Below are 17691 nucleotides of genomic sequence, written 5' to 3'. Positions count from 1 at the left end.
TGTATTAGTGTTATGTTACTGTATGTATGTACTAGTATGTGTGTGTGTGTGTGTGTGTGTGTGTGTGTGTGTGTGTGTGTGTGTCGACGTCGTGTGTGTCTATATATATATATATAGACACACATGCATGCACACACACACACACACACACATATATACATACATAGTCATGACGTGGCAGAGCGCTTCAATCAAAACCTGGCGGTATATGGAATTGTACACAAGATCTACTGACACACACAGAGACAGTCCTTCATAATCCACCACTCCTAGGAACTGGTAAGTGGCAAGGACTCCCATATTTCAGTAGAAGAAATGAGGGGAAAATGCACTGAAGCTGAACAGCAACAATCACAATAAAATTTAAGGCCAATTGTTTACCAAGCCTATCTTAAAGAAATATTCATAATAGGATTTTTTATTTAAAAAAAAATGCTCTTTATATTAGTTATAAACGTGTCCATTAAATATGATCACATAGTTTACACAACTGTTTTAAATGCTATTATAAGATGGGAGGTGCTTCACTGGTGGGTTTGAGAAACAGATTGACATCTAGAAAATCAAAAAGGTAAGATTCAAATTTTATATTCTGGCTTGTCAATATCTGCAGATTGTGTTTCTAATTGGTTGGGCACTGTGAAATTCATAATGTGGAAGGAATAAAATCTATAATGGGGAACTTAGAGGACAAATGTGTCACATTACACAAAGAAGTAAAAATTGATAATTTATTTAAACATGTCCCACTGCAATTAAAACTTATATAATATAAACATTTGATTTATAAACTATGTTCTGATGCTAAGTTTATTAAATACATTGACAATAAAATTGTTTAATTAAATTTGGAATGTAACTGTGTAAAAGCTGGTGACATGCAAAGTTTGACCTAACCAATTCCATAGGTTTAGATTATAATCTAATAAACTGGCAACAAGAGAGAGAAGAGTTAGAATACAATCTAATAAACTGGCTATACGACAGGTAACAACAACCTAACAAACTTTACTTATTTGTTAATTCCTTTACTTCACCAAAATAAATAACCATAGTCTACTGAATAAAAACTGACAATTAATTGTGATGGTATTCTATAAGTTATCCAAACACCTAAAGTATTTTAGGTTATTAGTGGTAAATAAAAGACTATACATCTAAACCAAATAAATTTAATAAACTGGCTACAAGAAACAACCTATTAAACTGGTAACAAGCAAGTTAAAAGCACGACTATAATATAATAAACTGGTAACAAGCAAGTTAAAAGCACGACTATAACATAATAAACTGGTAACAAGCAAGTTAAAAGCACGACTATAATATAATAAACTGGTAACAAGCAAATTAAAAGCACGACTATAATATAATAAACTGGTAACAAGCAAGTTAAAAGCAAGACTATAATATAATAAACTGGTAACAAGCAAGTTAAAAGCAAGACTATAATATAATAAACTGGTAACAAGCAAGTTAAAAGCACGACTAACATAATAAACTGGTAACAAGCAAGTTAAAAGCAAGACTACAACCTAAAGACAGTGAAAATGAAGGTAAAAACTGAACTAAAATTTAGGTAGAACATAAATAATTATTGACTTTTTAAATATATCAAAAGTATTTACTTTGTATGATAAAGACTTTCTAAAAAACATCTAGCAGAGCTTGTTTATGACAGCTAATCAGCAAGTTCAACACTGAACACCGTGTTTACATGTTACTTCCATTATTTCTTTAATGCTATAGTACATTCACTACTCACCTCATAAGTTAAGGCACGGTAAAGAATAACCTTTCGGTTAGCATCACATGCTGCCAGGAAAGAGCCATCTGGAGAGTAGGCCACATCAGTGATAGCTCCACGATGCTCATTTAGGCTGGTTTTATGGCTCAGTGTATAGCCATTGAGTAAGTAAATATGAACTTTATGGTCCTAATAAAAACAGAAATGCCACTTCTATTTTATCACTACCCCAGATATTTTTTGATACACTTACTAGTTTCACCAATTGTATTTTTCATGGAAAGATATTAAACCTCTACAAAATAGCCAACCAATAAAAATCAGTTTCTGACCATAATTTGTCAAAATCAAATAAACATAAACATTGCAAAAACTTGTTAACAGCTGTAAAACATAAGAAATCCCAACAGAATTATAGCAAAATCTAAACGTTTTATTGGTTGATCAATTTGAAACTTAAAAACTTTTTTTTTTTTAGCACAGGAGTAGAAGTCTTGAACCTTGCATGCATTATTGCAGAAATAAAAACATTTTTCAGCAATTCTGATAATTAAATAAAAGAGGGTAAGGTACCTTATGACCTCCAACAGCCACATCAGCCTCCATAGGATGAGCACTAACACAGTTTGGTTCATACTCCACTGGCATACAAGTCTTCTTTTGGCCTTGGTCCATAACGGTTATCTGTGAGGAGAATCAGTCTTTTAACAAACATACAATTTATCATTTATTCACTTCACATATGTAAGTTACCTAGCAGTGCTCAATAAAACTGTGAAAATACTTCTACACAATAAATTTATATATTCTGTTTCAAATTAAACTTTTTTTGCAATATCATCCTCTACATAATGTTGACTTGTCAATTTTATTTTCGTACTTATTATATATAAAATCGTGACAACAATAAAATATTACATGCATGCATTAGCTGCAGCAAATAAGGACATGGGCCTGAAAAATACTTAACAAGTTTGCAGTATCCAGTACTTCGCAAAATAAAAATTAATATCAATAAAGCATATAAAAATAACATTTTATGACGCACAATAATTATTTATTACATGTTTTGATAGTATTTTGCTACCAACATAAGGAGTGAAGTTTTACATAGGACAACATTGAGCAATAAATACAAGAATGGGACTGTCACATTACATAGATTGGGAGGTGGGGGAGATTTTTACTTTTTTTTTAATGATATATTCAAAATGTCAATCCATAACTATAAATTGCTACTTGTTGGTCAGTCATCTTTATTTCATAAAGTGCATTTTTACTTAATACATAAAATTTCAATAGATTTTCAAACATTAAATTCCATTTCTATATTTGGTTCAGTCATAAATTTGACCTGACTCCATGGAATAGAATGGCCTGTTCTGTGGGAAGAAAGTAAAAGCCTTATTGAAATACTGTCTCAAAATGTAAAGTAATTAGAAGTTGTAACTAAAGTCGATGGTGTAAGCCTGCCACTAAATAAATTTCAATTTGCCATAAATTAATGTATTGGAACACTGGATAAGAATCGTGAAACTTTATTTACAATGGCTAAAATTAAAGTAAATTATTACACACAATATTACACAGAATGTGTTTATTGTCACCTGATAATGACGTAGCTAACCTGGCAAAAAACTGTGTGCAATAATTTATTTTCGTTTTCTTGAAAATGATCTTAGCTATGATTAAATAATCATAGAGGCTTAAAATATTCTAAAAAACTTGCGATACTTCAATTGATGTGTAAACTTAAAAAATAACCAACCTTGAGCAAGAACTTGGTTTCTTTTAAGCCGTGTCTATTGACAGAAATAGTGAACTTGGGAATTTGTTTGCCAAAGTAATAGATATAGGTATATAGATATTGGGGTAGTAATGAATACTTTGGGCACAAGAATTACAAGAGTAGTTAGTTTTAAATGCTAAAAAAAAAATTCTAAAGAGGTGAAATCCTCCATGATAAAACTTGCTCATAAACTTAAGAAAAGCTAAGCTAGACACAGAAAAAGGATAGTATTGCAGAAGACAAATAACCAGATGTATTTTTATACATGAAGAGCTTACAAAGACAGTTAAAAACACATAAAGAACTAGAAATATGTGAGGTTAAGGATAATAAGATAACAGCACAAAAACAAGGGCTTCTCTTATTGTGCAAGTAGCTAATGGAAATCTAACTAAAAGCAAATGTACAAACAAGAATCTTTATGTCTAAAGGAGAAATTTAAGTTAACCTAAGTCTTAATCATTTCAGTTAGATTTATAAAAAACTCAATGTTGATAATAGCTAAGTATAGCTGATAGATGCTATTTGACCCATCATTCTCATGCTATTCACTTAATCATAAGAAATACTGAAACATTTTCAAAGAAAAAAAGGATATAAATAATTGGAGAAAAAAAATGGGTCTTAATAAAATTATTATACTGAAGAAAACTGTTCTTTTTTTTTCTTTTTTTTTGAGGTTCATTGGCAACATTTCAAATCAAAAACTTTTCAAAATGAAACATAACTAAAATATTCTAGAAAGCGCTTTCTTACTAAAGGTATTTTACACTTGGCTAAGGGTTAAATTAACTTTCTATTGTATTTTTGTCTGTGCATTTGTTTGTTTGTAGTAGTTAAGCACAAAGCTATACAATGTGATATCTGTGCTGTACCCACCACAGGTATCAAAACCTGGATTTGAGCATTATAAGCCTTCAAACTTACTGCTGTGCAACTGAGGGAGGGCATTGTGCTTATGAAAGAAAATCTGCTAAGACAAGTTGAAAGATACTTAAAATAAAGTGATTACAATTTCCTTTCATAACACAGCCAACTGTAATTACTGCAACTTTATTCAATGTTAGGTTGATTTGAATAAATATGGTACATAATAAAACAATTACTCAGAAATAGACCATAAACCTAACTCCTAATGCTACAAAATAGTATTTAGTTGGTGCTAATTATAACATAAAAAATTATTGATTCATAAGATGAGGCTAAAGTATTTACTGATTTGTTTTAAGTTCTGATATTGCTTCTAAAATTTCTATTAAACCTACAGATCATTCTTCTGAAAACTATGAAAAATTATTTTTTAACCAGCAAGTTAAAATGAAATTTTCTAGCATTTACCCAGCATTAAGGTGAAAAAATTAAGTGGAAAATAATGGTTTACACCCAGTGATGGAACATAATACTGTAGTCATAATTTCTCCTATTTTAATATCCTCCACCCTAAAATGACTTTACAGCGAGTGGAATAGTTAGGGCTGTGTTTTTGTCATATTTCATCAAAGGACTAAATTTCAATTTATAAAAACACTTTAAAATGAAATATTTGAAACAAGAGCATATTTCTGAAATACTTCTAGATACATCAAATATAATAAAAGTGGAAATAGAAATAAAGCCTACAGAGAAATCATACCTGCCTCGACCAAGTTGAAAACTCACTTCCAATCTGGATTCAAAATTACAACAGTATCATCTCACATTTTATCTATGATTAATCACCATTTGTTCTAAGTATCAACAATCCCTTAGTTACATAAAAAAGCTGTTTCTAATTAATTATGAAACTGAGGTCAAAGGTTTTATCTCAGAGACTTAAGTGAGAAATTCAAAATTCGGTCTTAACCCTAAAACTAAGCTGGAGTAATCTCTCCAGATCTTAAACTATCTGAAGGCACCCCTTCAAGCTCTGATCTGAAGAGAAACCACCCTAGCATTACATGAAATTATAACCTCTAACTCTTAGCTTAAAATAACCTTTGCAAATTTTAAAATACATATTGGTACCTCCTCAAGCTCTGATCTGAAGAGAAACCACTCCAGCCTTTTGATACATAATAATATCATCACCAAATTTCATATAAAGAGAAATACCCATCTTGAACTACACAAAGATACAGTCTCCTACTTTAATCCCAAGAAAGCCCCCCCCCCAATCATGAAGTACATTAAGACTTGAACCTACATGACAATATTACCATCCTGTACCCAAAGAGAAGATACAACACATGTTTTGAAAAAAGCAAATACTGTTTAGATAATGAAAAATATATATGTACCCAGAGCTAATTACAATCAAAATCAACTTACATCACTATACCCAGCAATGACCAGGATATTGCTCTCAGCAACAGCAATCCCTTTCGGTTGAGAATCAGTTTTAACTGCTAGGGCACTAAAATGCAAAATAGTCACATTCAATCATATCCACCAAAACAATGCTTCATGATGTTATAGGTCTATAACTAACAAACAATATTTTCAGTAAAGCAACTTATTGGTCAATCACACCTGATATCTTAAACTTTATCTGGGAAAATAAAACAGTGATTTAGTACAATACTGTTTGAAATTAGTCCAATTATGATATTACTGCATCTAGTGTAAGCATAATTCATGCAATATATTAATAACATTCTCTTCTCACCATGAAAATGAATTAAGAACGACTAACAGCACTGCCTTCAGTCTATGTTCTGACTTCACAATACTGGTGATACATTGTACAAGAACCAATACAGAGAATGCAACTTTACAAGTGTAAGAAATATTGAAAATCAGTGTCACGAGTGAATCTACAATATGAAAATATAATTGTTATCCCATCTTTTTTGTATTTCAAGCAGATTATTAAAAACTTCCCTAACCCACTGTGTACTTTTTACTTCAAGTTTAGACATACAACTGCCAATTTTTACCATCTATAAAATTGAAAATTACTCCACAAATCCAGGTCTTTTAATCACAATCTTCAAAGTATTAATACATATACGTAGCTCTGGAAATAGATTACACCCATCTGACAGCCAGTTAACATACAAGTGAAATTAATCTTACGTCAAATAATGTGAAAAAATAAACAAATTATAGCTTCAACTGCTGTTATAATAAATTATTTGCTAAATGCATGCACACATACACAAAACAAGATATAACAGCTCTCCAGAAATATGGGTTACACAATGGTCATTCAGCAAATAGTTTAAAATGTATTTGACATTTGTGAACTTTCAAAAGTGAAGAGAGAAACAAATATTAGTTAGCACAATCTTGTCCAGCAAAGCAAACTTGATCTAGCTTGCAGAATAAATAGAATGAATTAGTTATATTTATTTCTACAGAGTCCAATAAGGGCAACTGTGTTCAGAATAATACAAAAAGTATCAGCAGACTACATACAGGCACTTGAAGATGTGCTTTGCTTAAAAAATGACCAGGATGTGTGAATTTTAATTTGAGCTTGTTTTCAACTAGCGTATTTTTTGTAATACTTTGATTTAATTAATCTACAATTTAATTATATCATTAAAAGATATACTACACACTAGTGCCTAAATAGCTAAAAACTTTTATTCAACCTGAAAATAATGTTGTAATCTTTGAATTGAAACTCATATTTGAAGCAGAATGTGTTTTTAAAGATTTTATAAACACAATTACATAACACAAGTTTTTCATAGAAGTTTTACTAGCAGTTTGTGTGATTTGAAAAACTGATTATTCACAAATATTTTTTTTTTTTATTTAGCACAAAGCTATACAATAAGCTACTTGCACTCTGTCCACAATGGTGAATCAAACCCTGGATCTTACATACATAAACTTACTGCTTACCCACTAGGAGATTTATACACAGATGTCTGATGACTCCAAATGAAATTCTTACATATCATTCCCAAAAGGTAATTTTCTATTCTTATCAATATAAAGAAATGAAAGTTTTGTTACACTTAACACAACACTATTTATATAATTTATATTTCTTTCTAGATTAAAAATTAAGAAAAATTTCAGGTGGTAATGTGTAAATTGTGTTATCATCCCAAGCATACTACTTTTTTTTGGTTTAAAACAATCAATTTAAATGCTCTGATTCTGATCATTGACGTGACAGAAGACTTACATGAAGGGCATTTCTCATCATTTAAAGCAAACCATTACAGCATACTTAATGTGATACTCAAGAAAACTTATTGAATATCTACAGTACCTATCTTTGTATTAGTGAACCTCTTTTTAAATGATTAATTAGCACACACAGGATGAAAATATTAATCAAACTTTATGTAAACATATGCATATAATCATGCTTTATTGAAGGAGGCTTTACATTTTAATTTTCTCAGCTCAATAGTTTTATGCCTTTGGTCTTTCTTGCATGTAAGAAACATATATACAAAGCTTGTACAAATTCTAGTTGAAATTGATATAGAATATAACTCAAGGGGTCCTTTGTACTGGAAAATATTCCTTCAAAACATGTTGAAACACTATTCTAGTTATAAATGGCATCATCCTTGGGAATACAAAGCTTTGCATAATTTTTCATGCAGTTTCTACAAAAAATACTTTTTTCTAGTATATTTTGAAGTTTATGAATATTGTATGTAAATACTACATATCTTACTCTACCACAATACAAACATCATATCTACAAATTTTTTTAAGTTCAAATTTTGGAACATACTAAATCTAATTGAGATCATGTACAAAATTCAGCCCGAGGTGTTAATTCTTCTAGCTTTAACTGCCAAGGAACTTATCAGGTGTTTCATGGGATAATTGCACTGTGTCCTGCTTGACCTTGTGTGGGAAGGATACTTCTACATTTTGATACCTGTTTTCCGATTATTCAAGCTACTGAGAAAAGGTGCTTAGTGAATACATTTTTGGTGCTTTGTAATATATTTGTTCTGATCCTTGAGTGAAGTAGTTTGTCATCCTGAAGGATCCCAGACTAACTGGTGAAGACATTTAAATACAGCTTGTTATACTTTTTTGCTTCTTCACAATGCAATAATGATGATTAACCATTCTTCATTTTCTCTTGCTTCAACAAATAAACAGTGTTGAATTTGCTTCAAACTTTAACATTGTCTTGTCTCTCTTTTTCAATACACTTGCAACAAATTAGATCCATGAATCTCTCATTTTGTAGAAACTGATCAACTCTGTGCAGGTATAACTTTGAATTACAAAATGAAAATAATATTCTTCAAAAATTACATATGTAAATCTTCCAGTATTATTCATAAACTTCTAAAACATACCATAAAATAAGTCATAGTCTGTTAAGTACTTTATTTCAGATCCTTGTTTTCATTATATTTCATGTTAACCATATCATAGCTGTGTAACTTTCTTTCTTTCGTACAGCTAAAAATATTAACAATTAAATTTAAAATGACACTTACGAATACCGGTTTGTTGCGAGGTCAATTGCACGGACAGTGTCATCAATCCCACAGGTATAGAGGGAATCAGCTCCTGATGCCATATCTTGTACCTGATTACCATGGCCAGGACCTTCCACCCGATCATTATCTCCAGTTGCAACATCCCAGAAAGGTGAAGCAAGCATTAAGGAAAAACAAACCTCTCACAAGAAGTCTACATATTCAATGTTAATAACATAAAATTTCAAAATGTTTTTAAAAAAATTAAAGACCAAGTCAAGAGCAAGTTTAATCAAGATTATTAAGCTTTTGAAATCTCCAGTCCTATTAATAACCTATTCTGTCAGCTTTTTCAAAATCTATATCAAATGTGTTAATTTATATCTCTAGCAAAAAATGTTCACTTTCTTCTAATAAAAAAGAAGTAACATTGCCTGTTTTTTTTCTCTTAATCTCAGGAATAACTCAAACAATAAAAAACACTGAGTTTATAAGTAAATTCTGATGCATCTGAACTAAATGGTTTTAGTTTGTTTGATGTAAAGAATACTATCTAGTGTCAAAAAATATTCTAATATATTTCACAGAGTCATACCATAAAATATGTTTCAGGTAAGATTATGCTGATGAATGACTTGTGACATCTTTTAACTTGCTCAAGGCTACTGTTTGATCACCATCAACCAATGAACTAATGATTTTATTATGCTTATTTTCCATTTGTCCTTCTTTATAGAGCTATCTAGTTTGTAATAGAAACAGAAAATTCAACTAAGTTATCTGTATACAGGTTACTACACAGCACATTGACATTTGTCAGCACTTATAGAATTGCCACGATAGATTGATAAGGTAAGTACTTAACCAGAATGTTAATGTGATAAGCCTATTTGTAGGTGGGAATTTAAATGAACTAATTTTAGAATACTTGTGGCAGCATAATTATGAGAATTCACATAAACCACACATTTGGTGAATAACAGTTAACCTAATCTACCTCAAAAAAGCCTAATAATCCATCCACAAAAGGATATTAACGTAACCATCATGACTGCCAGTATACAAGGTATTTTTGTCTGCAGAAAGTCCAAGGGACGTGATTGACTTGTTATGACCCTAGAAAAAATTAAATATGTAAATTTCTCTTAAACAAGTTAATCTAACTTGAAATTTCTTTCCTGGATATAACTTTCAAATGAAATCTATTACAAGTAAGTCTAATAAGAAAAAGATCTTACTGTACAAACAAGAAAAGAATGATAACATTTCTATAATAATAAAGTTTTATTTGTGACCAGGCATCTATATTGTAGCAAAGCATTTATACTGCTGCTGCTTTCTCCTTCTGTTTCAGATTTTCATACAAAGCAACACAAGGTCTATCAATGCTAACCATCCCTCATTTGGAACCAAGAGACAAGACAGAAGGCAGCTAGTCAACAGCACCCATTATCAACTCTTTGGCTGCTTAATCAAACAGTGGAATTTGACCATTACTCTAACAAGACATCCACTATCTCAAAGTAAGGAATATGGCTTTTTTTTTTGCCAAAATAGGACATAAACTATGAACACTCACATCCACAGTCCAGCATGCTTTTGTGCAAGTTATTTTCTGAATGAGAATATCAAAAGTAATATTTTACAAATTAGTGGATGTTATTTTTTTCTAATTATACAAGTGATTTGCTCCACTTTATACAAATCAGTACAAGTTATTCCAACAAGCTCCAATGCATAGCTATTCTAGTTCAGTGCTGCCCTCTAATTGTAAAAATGTTTTTGCACACCACAAGCTTTTAACTCCCACGCACCCCTTGAATCACATGGTTTGACTGATTTTTGCATGCAACAAACCTCCACCAATAGTAGTGCCAAAACATCACATCTCATACATGTTATTGTCAATACACACTTACTTGATTTTACAATATAACAAATAATAATGAAAAAGAGATAGACATCTTTTATACTTCTTCATATTAACTTTTTTTGTGTGGACTCTTGGAGCCAGGATCCATACAACTTTTCTCGTTGTTGTATGTATTATCATTAGGTTAGAGTTTTTAAATTAGAAGTTAGCAATATACTTTGTCCTGCACTGTTCAATTAGGCTTAACAAGAGTGTTATTTTCAGTTTACTTGTAGTTCTTCTTATGGATAAATCAATAATTAGGTTATATCTTTTCTTTAACACACAACATCTTGTACATATTTTTATTTCATTTCACTACACACTTACTTAAATTTACATTATATAGACTATTTCATTTTTTTAATTTTTACTTCTTTCAATTAATTTAGTTTGTGAGGATCCCTGAGGTCAGAGGTCTGCCCTACCTTCTTCCAATATTACTCGACTTCCTCCTAGAACTATTGAACCCATTTAGGACGACCTAGATTTTGTCAGTTTTCCTCCACCTAATTATGGCTTGCCTCATCAGGCCTCTACTGCAGAATCTGCTATGCCTACCTCAGCCTGTTTTTAGACACGTTTTACAGTATACTTTTCCCCTTCTTTTCCAGACATTATGTTTCATGATGAGCATTTTTCTACTTTGGGAGAAGGTACTTGCATGCCATAGGCTTTGGTTCAATATGCCTTCGCTTACCACCAGGTAGATTTTCTTCTTGATTCTAGTACTTAGAATCTCTGTTGCCTATATGGGAGCAGTCTCTGTTTATCCTATCCATTTTATCCCCCACCTAATTCCCAGCTTTGTCTTACCCTATCGACTCTCCTACAGGGAATGTCAACCTTACACCTCCTTTTTTAGGCATTACACCTATATCTAGAGGATTTTCATGGATACCTCTTCCTCCTACCCTCCATATTGCAGCATTTGCCATCTTCAGTTCTATCCCTCCACACGTGGCTTCTTTGCTTTTGGGATCTTCTTGGGTGGGACACTGACTTGTACCATTTGTTTACCATTCACTTCTAATAGGGACTTCATGTTAACTCTTTTTCTCCACCGGTCCATTTTTTTGGGGCTACTTAGCATCATGTGGGGTATCTGCATTGCTATATTTTATTTTGCTGGTTGCTCTTTTGTTTCATTCTGAGTCATTGCCATATATATTCATGTTTCATGTCTGGCAACTTCCTGTCCTTTATCTGTCCTACCTACAGGTTTCACCATTAGTTGTGTATGCTCGATGATGACTGGAGTTCTGGTTCGATCAGTCCCACCTCAATCACTTCTTGGTTCTTCCCTGTTTATATTATGTAGGCTTTGATCACAATTGGATGGGCAATTTCTGCAGGACTGAGAATGCCCAGGGTAAATATTCTTATTTTTCACTTCTTGGAATGCTATCTAAGGTTTTTTCACCACGTGATTCGGTACCAGTTTCGTGCCTTGCCCTTCGGACTAGTTTCAGTTCTGCATGTCTTTTGTCAGATGGTCTGCGTTTCACCAGACTTCCACATTTTGGGGGATTTTACTAACACCACTACTTGGACATCTGGCTTTGGTTAGTTCCTTCAGAATAGGAGTGGTCATAACATAATAATCTCCTTCTTACACAAGCAACTCAGGTGATTGGATAGTTTTTTTTTCTGTTACCTACCTAACAATCTCAGGTATTTGGAGAGTGTCTTTTTCAACACCCACCTTCATCGGGACCATCCATTCTCCTCCTCAAATGCATTCGATGGAGCTTTCTGTTATCCATGTCATTACAGTTCACTATCTTATTGCTAGTGAGGTTCTAACACATTGGGGAAGCACTTCTCCCTTTGGGTCTGGCACATTTGTGATCTTTTCATATACTGCACGACCCATGATCTCTTGCTAGGGTTACTTTCGATTTTCTTCTTAGCTTTCCTCCTTCCCTCTTCAACTATATGCATTGGTGGTTGAAAATATCCCTCAGGTTGCCAGGTTTACTGATTCCTTCCCCTCATCTGGATTTGTTTCACTTCCCTGATGCTCATCTCCAAAGTTGGGAGGTGTGAGTCGATAAGCAGGCTTCAGGAGAATGGTCTACAGATGAAAAATCTTACAATGTCAGCACCCTGGCACTTCCGGTAGCCCAACATGCTTTAGATCACTTTCTTTTTCTTTTCCAGATTTGACTCATCATGTTTCATTCCAACTATTCAATGATGGTGGAATATATCACTCACCAAGGGGGCACTCATTCTCGTCCCCATTGTGGTAGACAGTGGATCTCCCTTTTTGAACCCACATGCTTGACATATGTCTCCTGGCATGCCATGTTCCAGGTGCTTTCATCCTCATTACAGATTGCCTTTCTAGTCCTGATACACACTCTCCCAAGGAGTAGCCTCTCGATCCTCAAATTTTTGGTGGCTCTGCCTCCTGTGGAGTACTTCTCCATGGAAAGCGTTCAACACCATTCTTGATTCAAAGTTACCTCTTTTGTTTTTGGTCTCCAATTCATCATCCACTCGCCCTATCTGCCAATATATTAAGACAGGATTAGATCCAGTTTATAACTTTAGTTTCTCTCTTCCCAAAGTGATTCTGATCATCCACGTCACACCGGTTCAGGTCTTTCTAATTGATCCTTCCTGGCCAGCACAGATCTGGTTTCCTTGGCTGTTTTGGCTCAATATGTTCTTTTTGTTCTGGATCAATTTTTACTAACCTACATTTTGGGGGGGTCATGTGGAATATTCTTTTCATCATTTTCATTTCTTGCCATCTTCCACCTTTATTCTCAGTTGTAGCCGGATGACCTTCTCTGTTCCATACATGCTCTGCATTACTCCATTGCTTTCAAGGATTCTTTCTGTTGACTCCATTTCTTGCAGTTTCACTCTCTTGCACCATCCTCTGTTCATCATTTATTTTCCTTTCCTCCCTTACCCATTGGATTTGGCTTGTGATTCAATTGGCCTTTTATTCTTTGTCTCATTCTTCCCATAACCAATTTTTGGTGTCTTCACTCTGTTCAGGTACCTTACCTTTTACCTACATCTCAACACTGTTGTCCGTTAGAGGTACTTCATCTGTCGAGCACTGGGTCTACACCTCATACTTTCATCTTCCATGATCTGCTTTGGGTAGTTGTTTCTTCCTCATCAGGGTACAGTCTTCCACTTGTCACCATCCTTCACTCTTTGGGGAGACTGAAACTAGAGATAAGGTGTTCCAAAAGATCATTTGTAGATTATTGTTCATGATACCTTTGCTTCATAAATATGCCTGTTCTGGACCATAGTAGCCCATGGACTTCATGGATAAAGCAGAAGGAGACTGCTGCCCATCCCTGCCATTCCTTTGACTGAATAAATTAGGTTTGGTCTTCTTTTCAAAATAGGGTTTTGTTGTCTCCCATTGCACTGTATCTGGTGTGAACATTGCTCTGGACTCTCCACTGCATCCCCCCCATTCCTTCCAGTGGAGTAAGATAGTCCTTTCCACTTTCCAGTTCCAAGCTGCTGAGGTGGTGGACCATGGAAGTATTCTCCTGAATGAGAGATATACAATAGAAACAATAAAGACTTCATTGAGTTGAGAGTAGACCGGTGGTGTTCTGATGGTGTAGATGACGAGATGTCCCACAAATTGACATTCCATCTCTGCATGGGTTTGTCCAAGGGGATGTTTTAGCTTTGGAGTCCACCATCATAATGATTGGAATGCCTCATCCTACCAACGCATGGGAGTTGGTTCCTAGTGGTTGACTTTTGGATTTAGAGCTCAACCAATCAACGTAATATCCTCACACATGTAGTGCATTTGGGATCTCTTATCCTATCCACGCACATGTCAACTCCGGCAGTTGAGTTTTGGATTTAGAGCTGAACCAATCAACACAAGTCCTAACACATGTTCAGAGTATCCCTGGACCCTCACTCAATTCACATCAAGTGCACTACTCTAGTGTTGTGGGTCAGGGTCAGTGCACTTTTTGGTTGCTCCATTTCTTCCTCTTGTGCTACCCCTTTATGTCTTTATGCTGAGGATGTTACTGCATTTAAGGTGGTTCCAGTCTGTTTGATTTGAGTGGGATATATATATGTTATTTCACTCTGCTCACATGTGCTCTATTCAAAGATCAGTGGTGGGATTTCTCCCTCCAATCAGCTGAACTTGAGTTGAAGATGGTATGATCCCTATTCCTACCTCTGCATGGATGTCAGTTCTCGGCAGTTGACTTTTGGATTGTAATTGACTTACCAATGGTATGATCTTCATCCTACCTTCGCATGGATGTCGATTCCTGTCAGTCGAGTTTTGGACACAGCTGACTTGCTGTGTGCAGTCCGTCATGCTCTAGCCGCTCTACACTTTAGGGCACATTCCATATTTTACCCCATTTTCTGCCCAGATCTGTCATCCCTCTTCCACATCTGGACAAGGAGTATACCTGGTACAGAAGTGGTGTGGTCACCCACATATAATCCTTGTATTAGAAGGTCCCCTTGCGAGTGTCCTTTAGGGGTAGGAATAGGGATCATACCATCTTCACCTCAAGTTCACCTGATTGGAGGGAGAAATCACACCATCGATCTGTGAACAGAGCACATGTGAGCAGATCAGCTAGTCAAAGAAATGGCCTATGATAATTATACTCCTGCTACCCAGGTATCTACTATCATGCCTCTTTCAAAGTTGGTGAGATTTTTGTTCTTACTATCTTACAGACATATCACGAAGACTTGCATTTATAGAGGTGAAGCAATCAACTGACAAATCACGAAAATCAGTCTTTTTTCTTTACAGACACAATGTCAGGATCCTAATAAAGTAGTCAGTCAGTAAAATTATTGCATAAACTTATATAAAGCATTACTAATGGGCTTTACAGTATTAACACAGTATAAATTTATGTAAATTATTTCCTCAAAGTTTAAAAAATACTAATAAAACTGTTTAAACTTGTACCAGATGTTCTCTACTGAAACACAAAGTAAGGTATCACAATATAAACCTCCTGGTGTTATTTTTTTTACATGCCTTTATAATACGAAGGGGTTTGGAGGAATTATTAACATCCAAGTAGTTGATAAAACCAGACAGAGACACGGACAGTAGGTAATTTCCTTGCCAAAGACAGCTGACTTGTTGGTCCAAGACTTCCTTCCCAAATGTGAATTCTCTACATATCAAAATTAATATTTCAGTAACAGTGATTAATACATAATTAAAAGCAAACTTAATTTTGTTATTTGAGATAAAATTGATACTTAATTCAACAGGTGAGTAAACTTAACTGTTCAGCTGAAGTTCTTTTAACCCTTTTGCAACAGGTGCTCCTTTAAAACTTTTCTACGAATGTCTCTGTGTTACATTCAAAAATTAATTAAACACCTTTACTATCAACGTATGTTATGATTCAAAGGTTTAAGTGCTTTTTTCAAAAGAAACCTTTAAAACACTACTTAAAACTTTAGATGTATTGTCACGTGACCAACGAGCTATGAAAAAGTCTCTACTTTAACACTCTGTACCTTCAGTAATACAATGGCAGTTGTGTAGAGGTACATCTATAAGATGTTTACATATCCTTTTGATACGTACATTTCAAAGTTCTCTGAAAGAATGCAGTTGAAAAAATTAATAAATGTTTTCAACCCCTGCCATGCCCACCTTTAACAGATTTCTTTGAGCTTTATAGCTGACATGTAGATGTTACATACAGATATGTATAATCATTAGAATGAGCTCATTTTACACTATAATCTAACAACAGTTATTTCTAAATTGATGTGCAGCTGTCATCATGGAGTGCACATAACTGACTGTATTATTGTTGACTGCTTGATCGACTAAAGCATGGTTGTTTCATAACTAAATATGCTATAATTAGAGATACAGTTTAAATTGTATTTAGGTCTTACTTTTACATTTTAGTTAATTATGTATTAGTTATGTTTTGTGTCAGTTCTCAAGGCTTATGACATTACACAGTACCTGAAAATATTGCCAAATAGTTGAGCATGTCTGCCAGAGATACCGTAATGCCTTGAGATCACTGATGACTTTTGTCAAAATTAATAAAAAGTGGTGAAGGACAATAAAGGAAAATAAAAACCTTAAAAATTGACTAAAAAGGAAAGGAAAAGACTTGAAAGTACAAATTTAACAAAAAGGAATTTTTTAAAGATATTGTACAAAAAATTAAAATGTATTGGTTTTTTTTTTCTATTTTCTAATTTTAATTATTTCATTGCATTGTACATTGAGGATAATAGCTAATGTTTGTGATATGGTATTTAAAAGAATAATTTAAGGTAAACATTTACCTTAAAAAACTTTTTATATTAATTTAGTAGGTTATGCAAATGAAGTATTAAAACTATAAGATGAAGAAAGTTAACATTTTCCTAAACTGAAAATGTATTTCCAATAATACCTCTGCTGACATTATAGCTATTTCTTGATCTCCAGGGTTTCCACTCTTTGCCCATCTAAGCATTGAAAATGCATGCTCCAGTCTTTTATACCCCACTCGAATGGCCTTGGCAAATTCTAATTTGCAAAATTCTCCACCAAATTCAATGCACCCTCTATCTAGGTACTGTATATAAACATATCATTCAGATAATGTAATCACTTTTTTGAGACATCAACCTGCTTTTAGAGTGGAGGTAGGGTGAGAGAGTGTCAGAGGAGGTAAGTATTATTGGAAATACATTTTCAGTTAAAGAAAATGTTAACTTCCAAAACATACTTACCTGCACTAACACAAGAGCTAGAATCCCACGTTGAATAGGTAGAGGGGCCGGTGCAGGCATGAATCATACAGAAAGCATCTGTATAGAACAGGAATATACCAAAAAATGG

The 17691-nt window shown here is 33.7% G+C and overlaps 1 protein-coding gene across 3 annotated transcripts in view; it reads right to left on the bottom strand.

The window, feature by feature from the left end:
• The window catches only part of LOC106470381 (actin-interacting protein 1-like), a 63315-nt gene that overhangs the window by 16304 nt on the left and 29320 nt on the right, over positions 1-17691 (bottom strand). For all 3 annotated transcript variants that reach the window (XM_022398978.1, XM_022398980.1, XM_022398979.1), the window contains exons 9-14: positions 15862-16003; positions 9961-10042; positions 8945-9098; positions 5841-5925; positions 2318-2428; positions 1763-1933 (exon numbers count right to left, since the gene is read on the bottom strand). In XM_022398978.1, the coding sequence (XP_022254686.1) occupies positions 1763-1933; positions 2318-2428; positions 5841-5925; positions 8945-9098; positions 9961-10042; positions 15862-16003 (745 nt within the window). The remainder of the gene's footprint in view (positions 1-1762; positions 1934-2317; positions 2429-5840; positions 5926-8944; positions 9099-9960; positions 10043-15861; positions 16004-17691) is intronic.

Source organism: Limulus polyphemus, unplaced genomic scaffold (assembly GCF_000517525.1).
Source record: "Limulus polyphemus unplaced genomic scaffold, Limulus_polyphemus-2.1.2 Scaffold3973, whole genome shotgun sequence".
NCBI classification, from domain to species: Eukaryota; Metazoa; Arthropoda; class Merostomata; order Xiphosura; family Limulidae; genus Limulus; species Limulus polyphemus.
The sequence above is the reverse complement of the archived record's forward strand: the minus strand, read 5'-3'. Positions and strand labels throughout refer to the sequence as shown.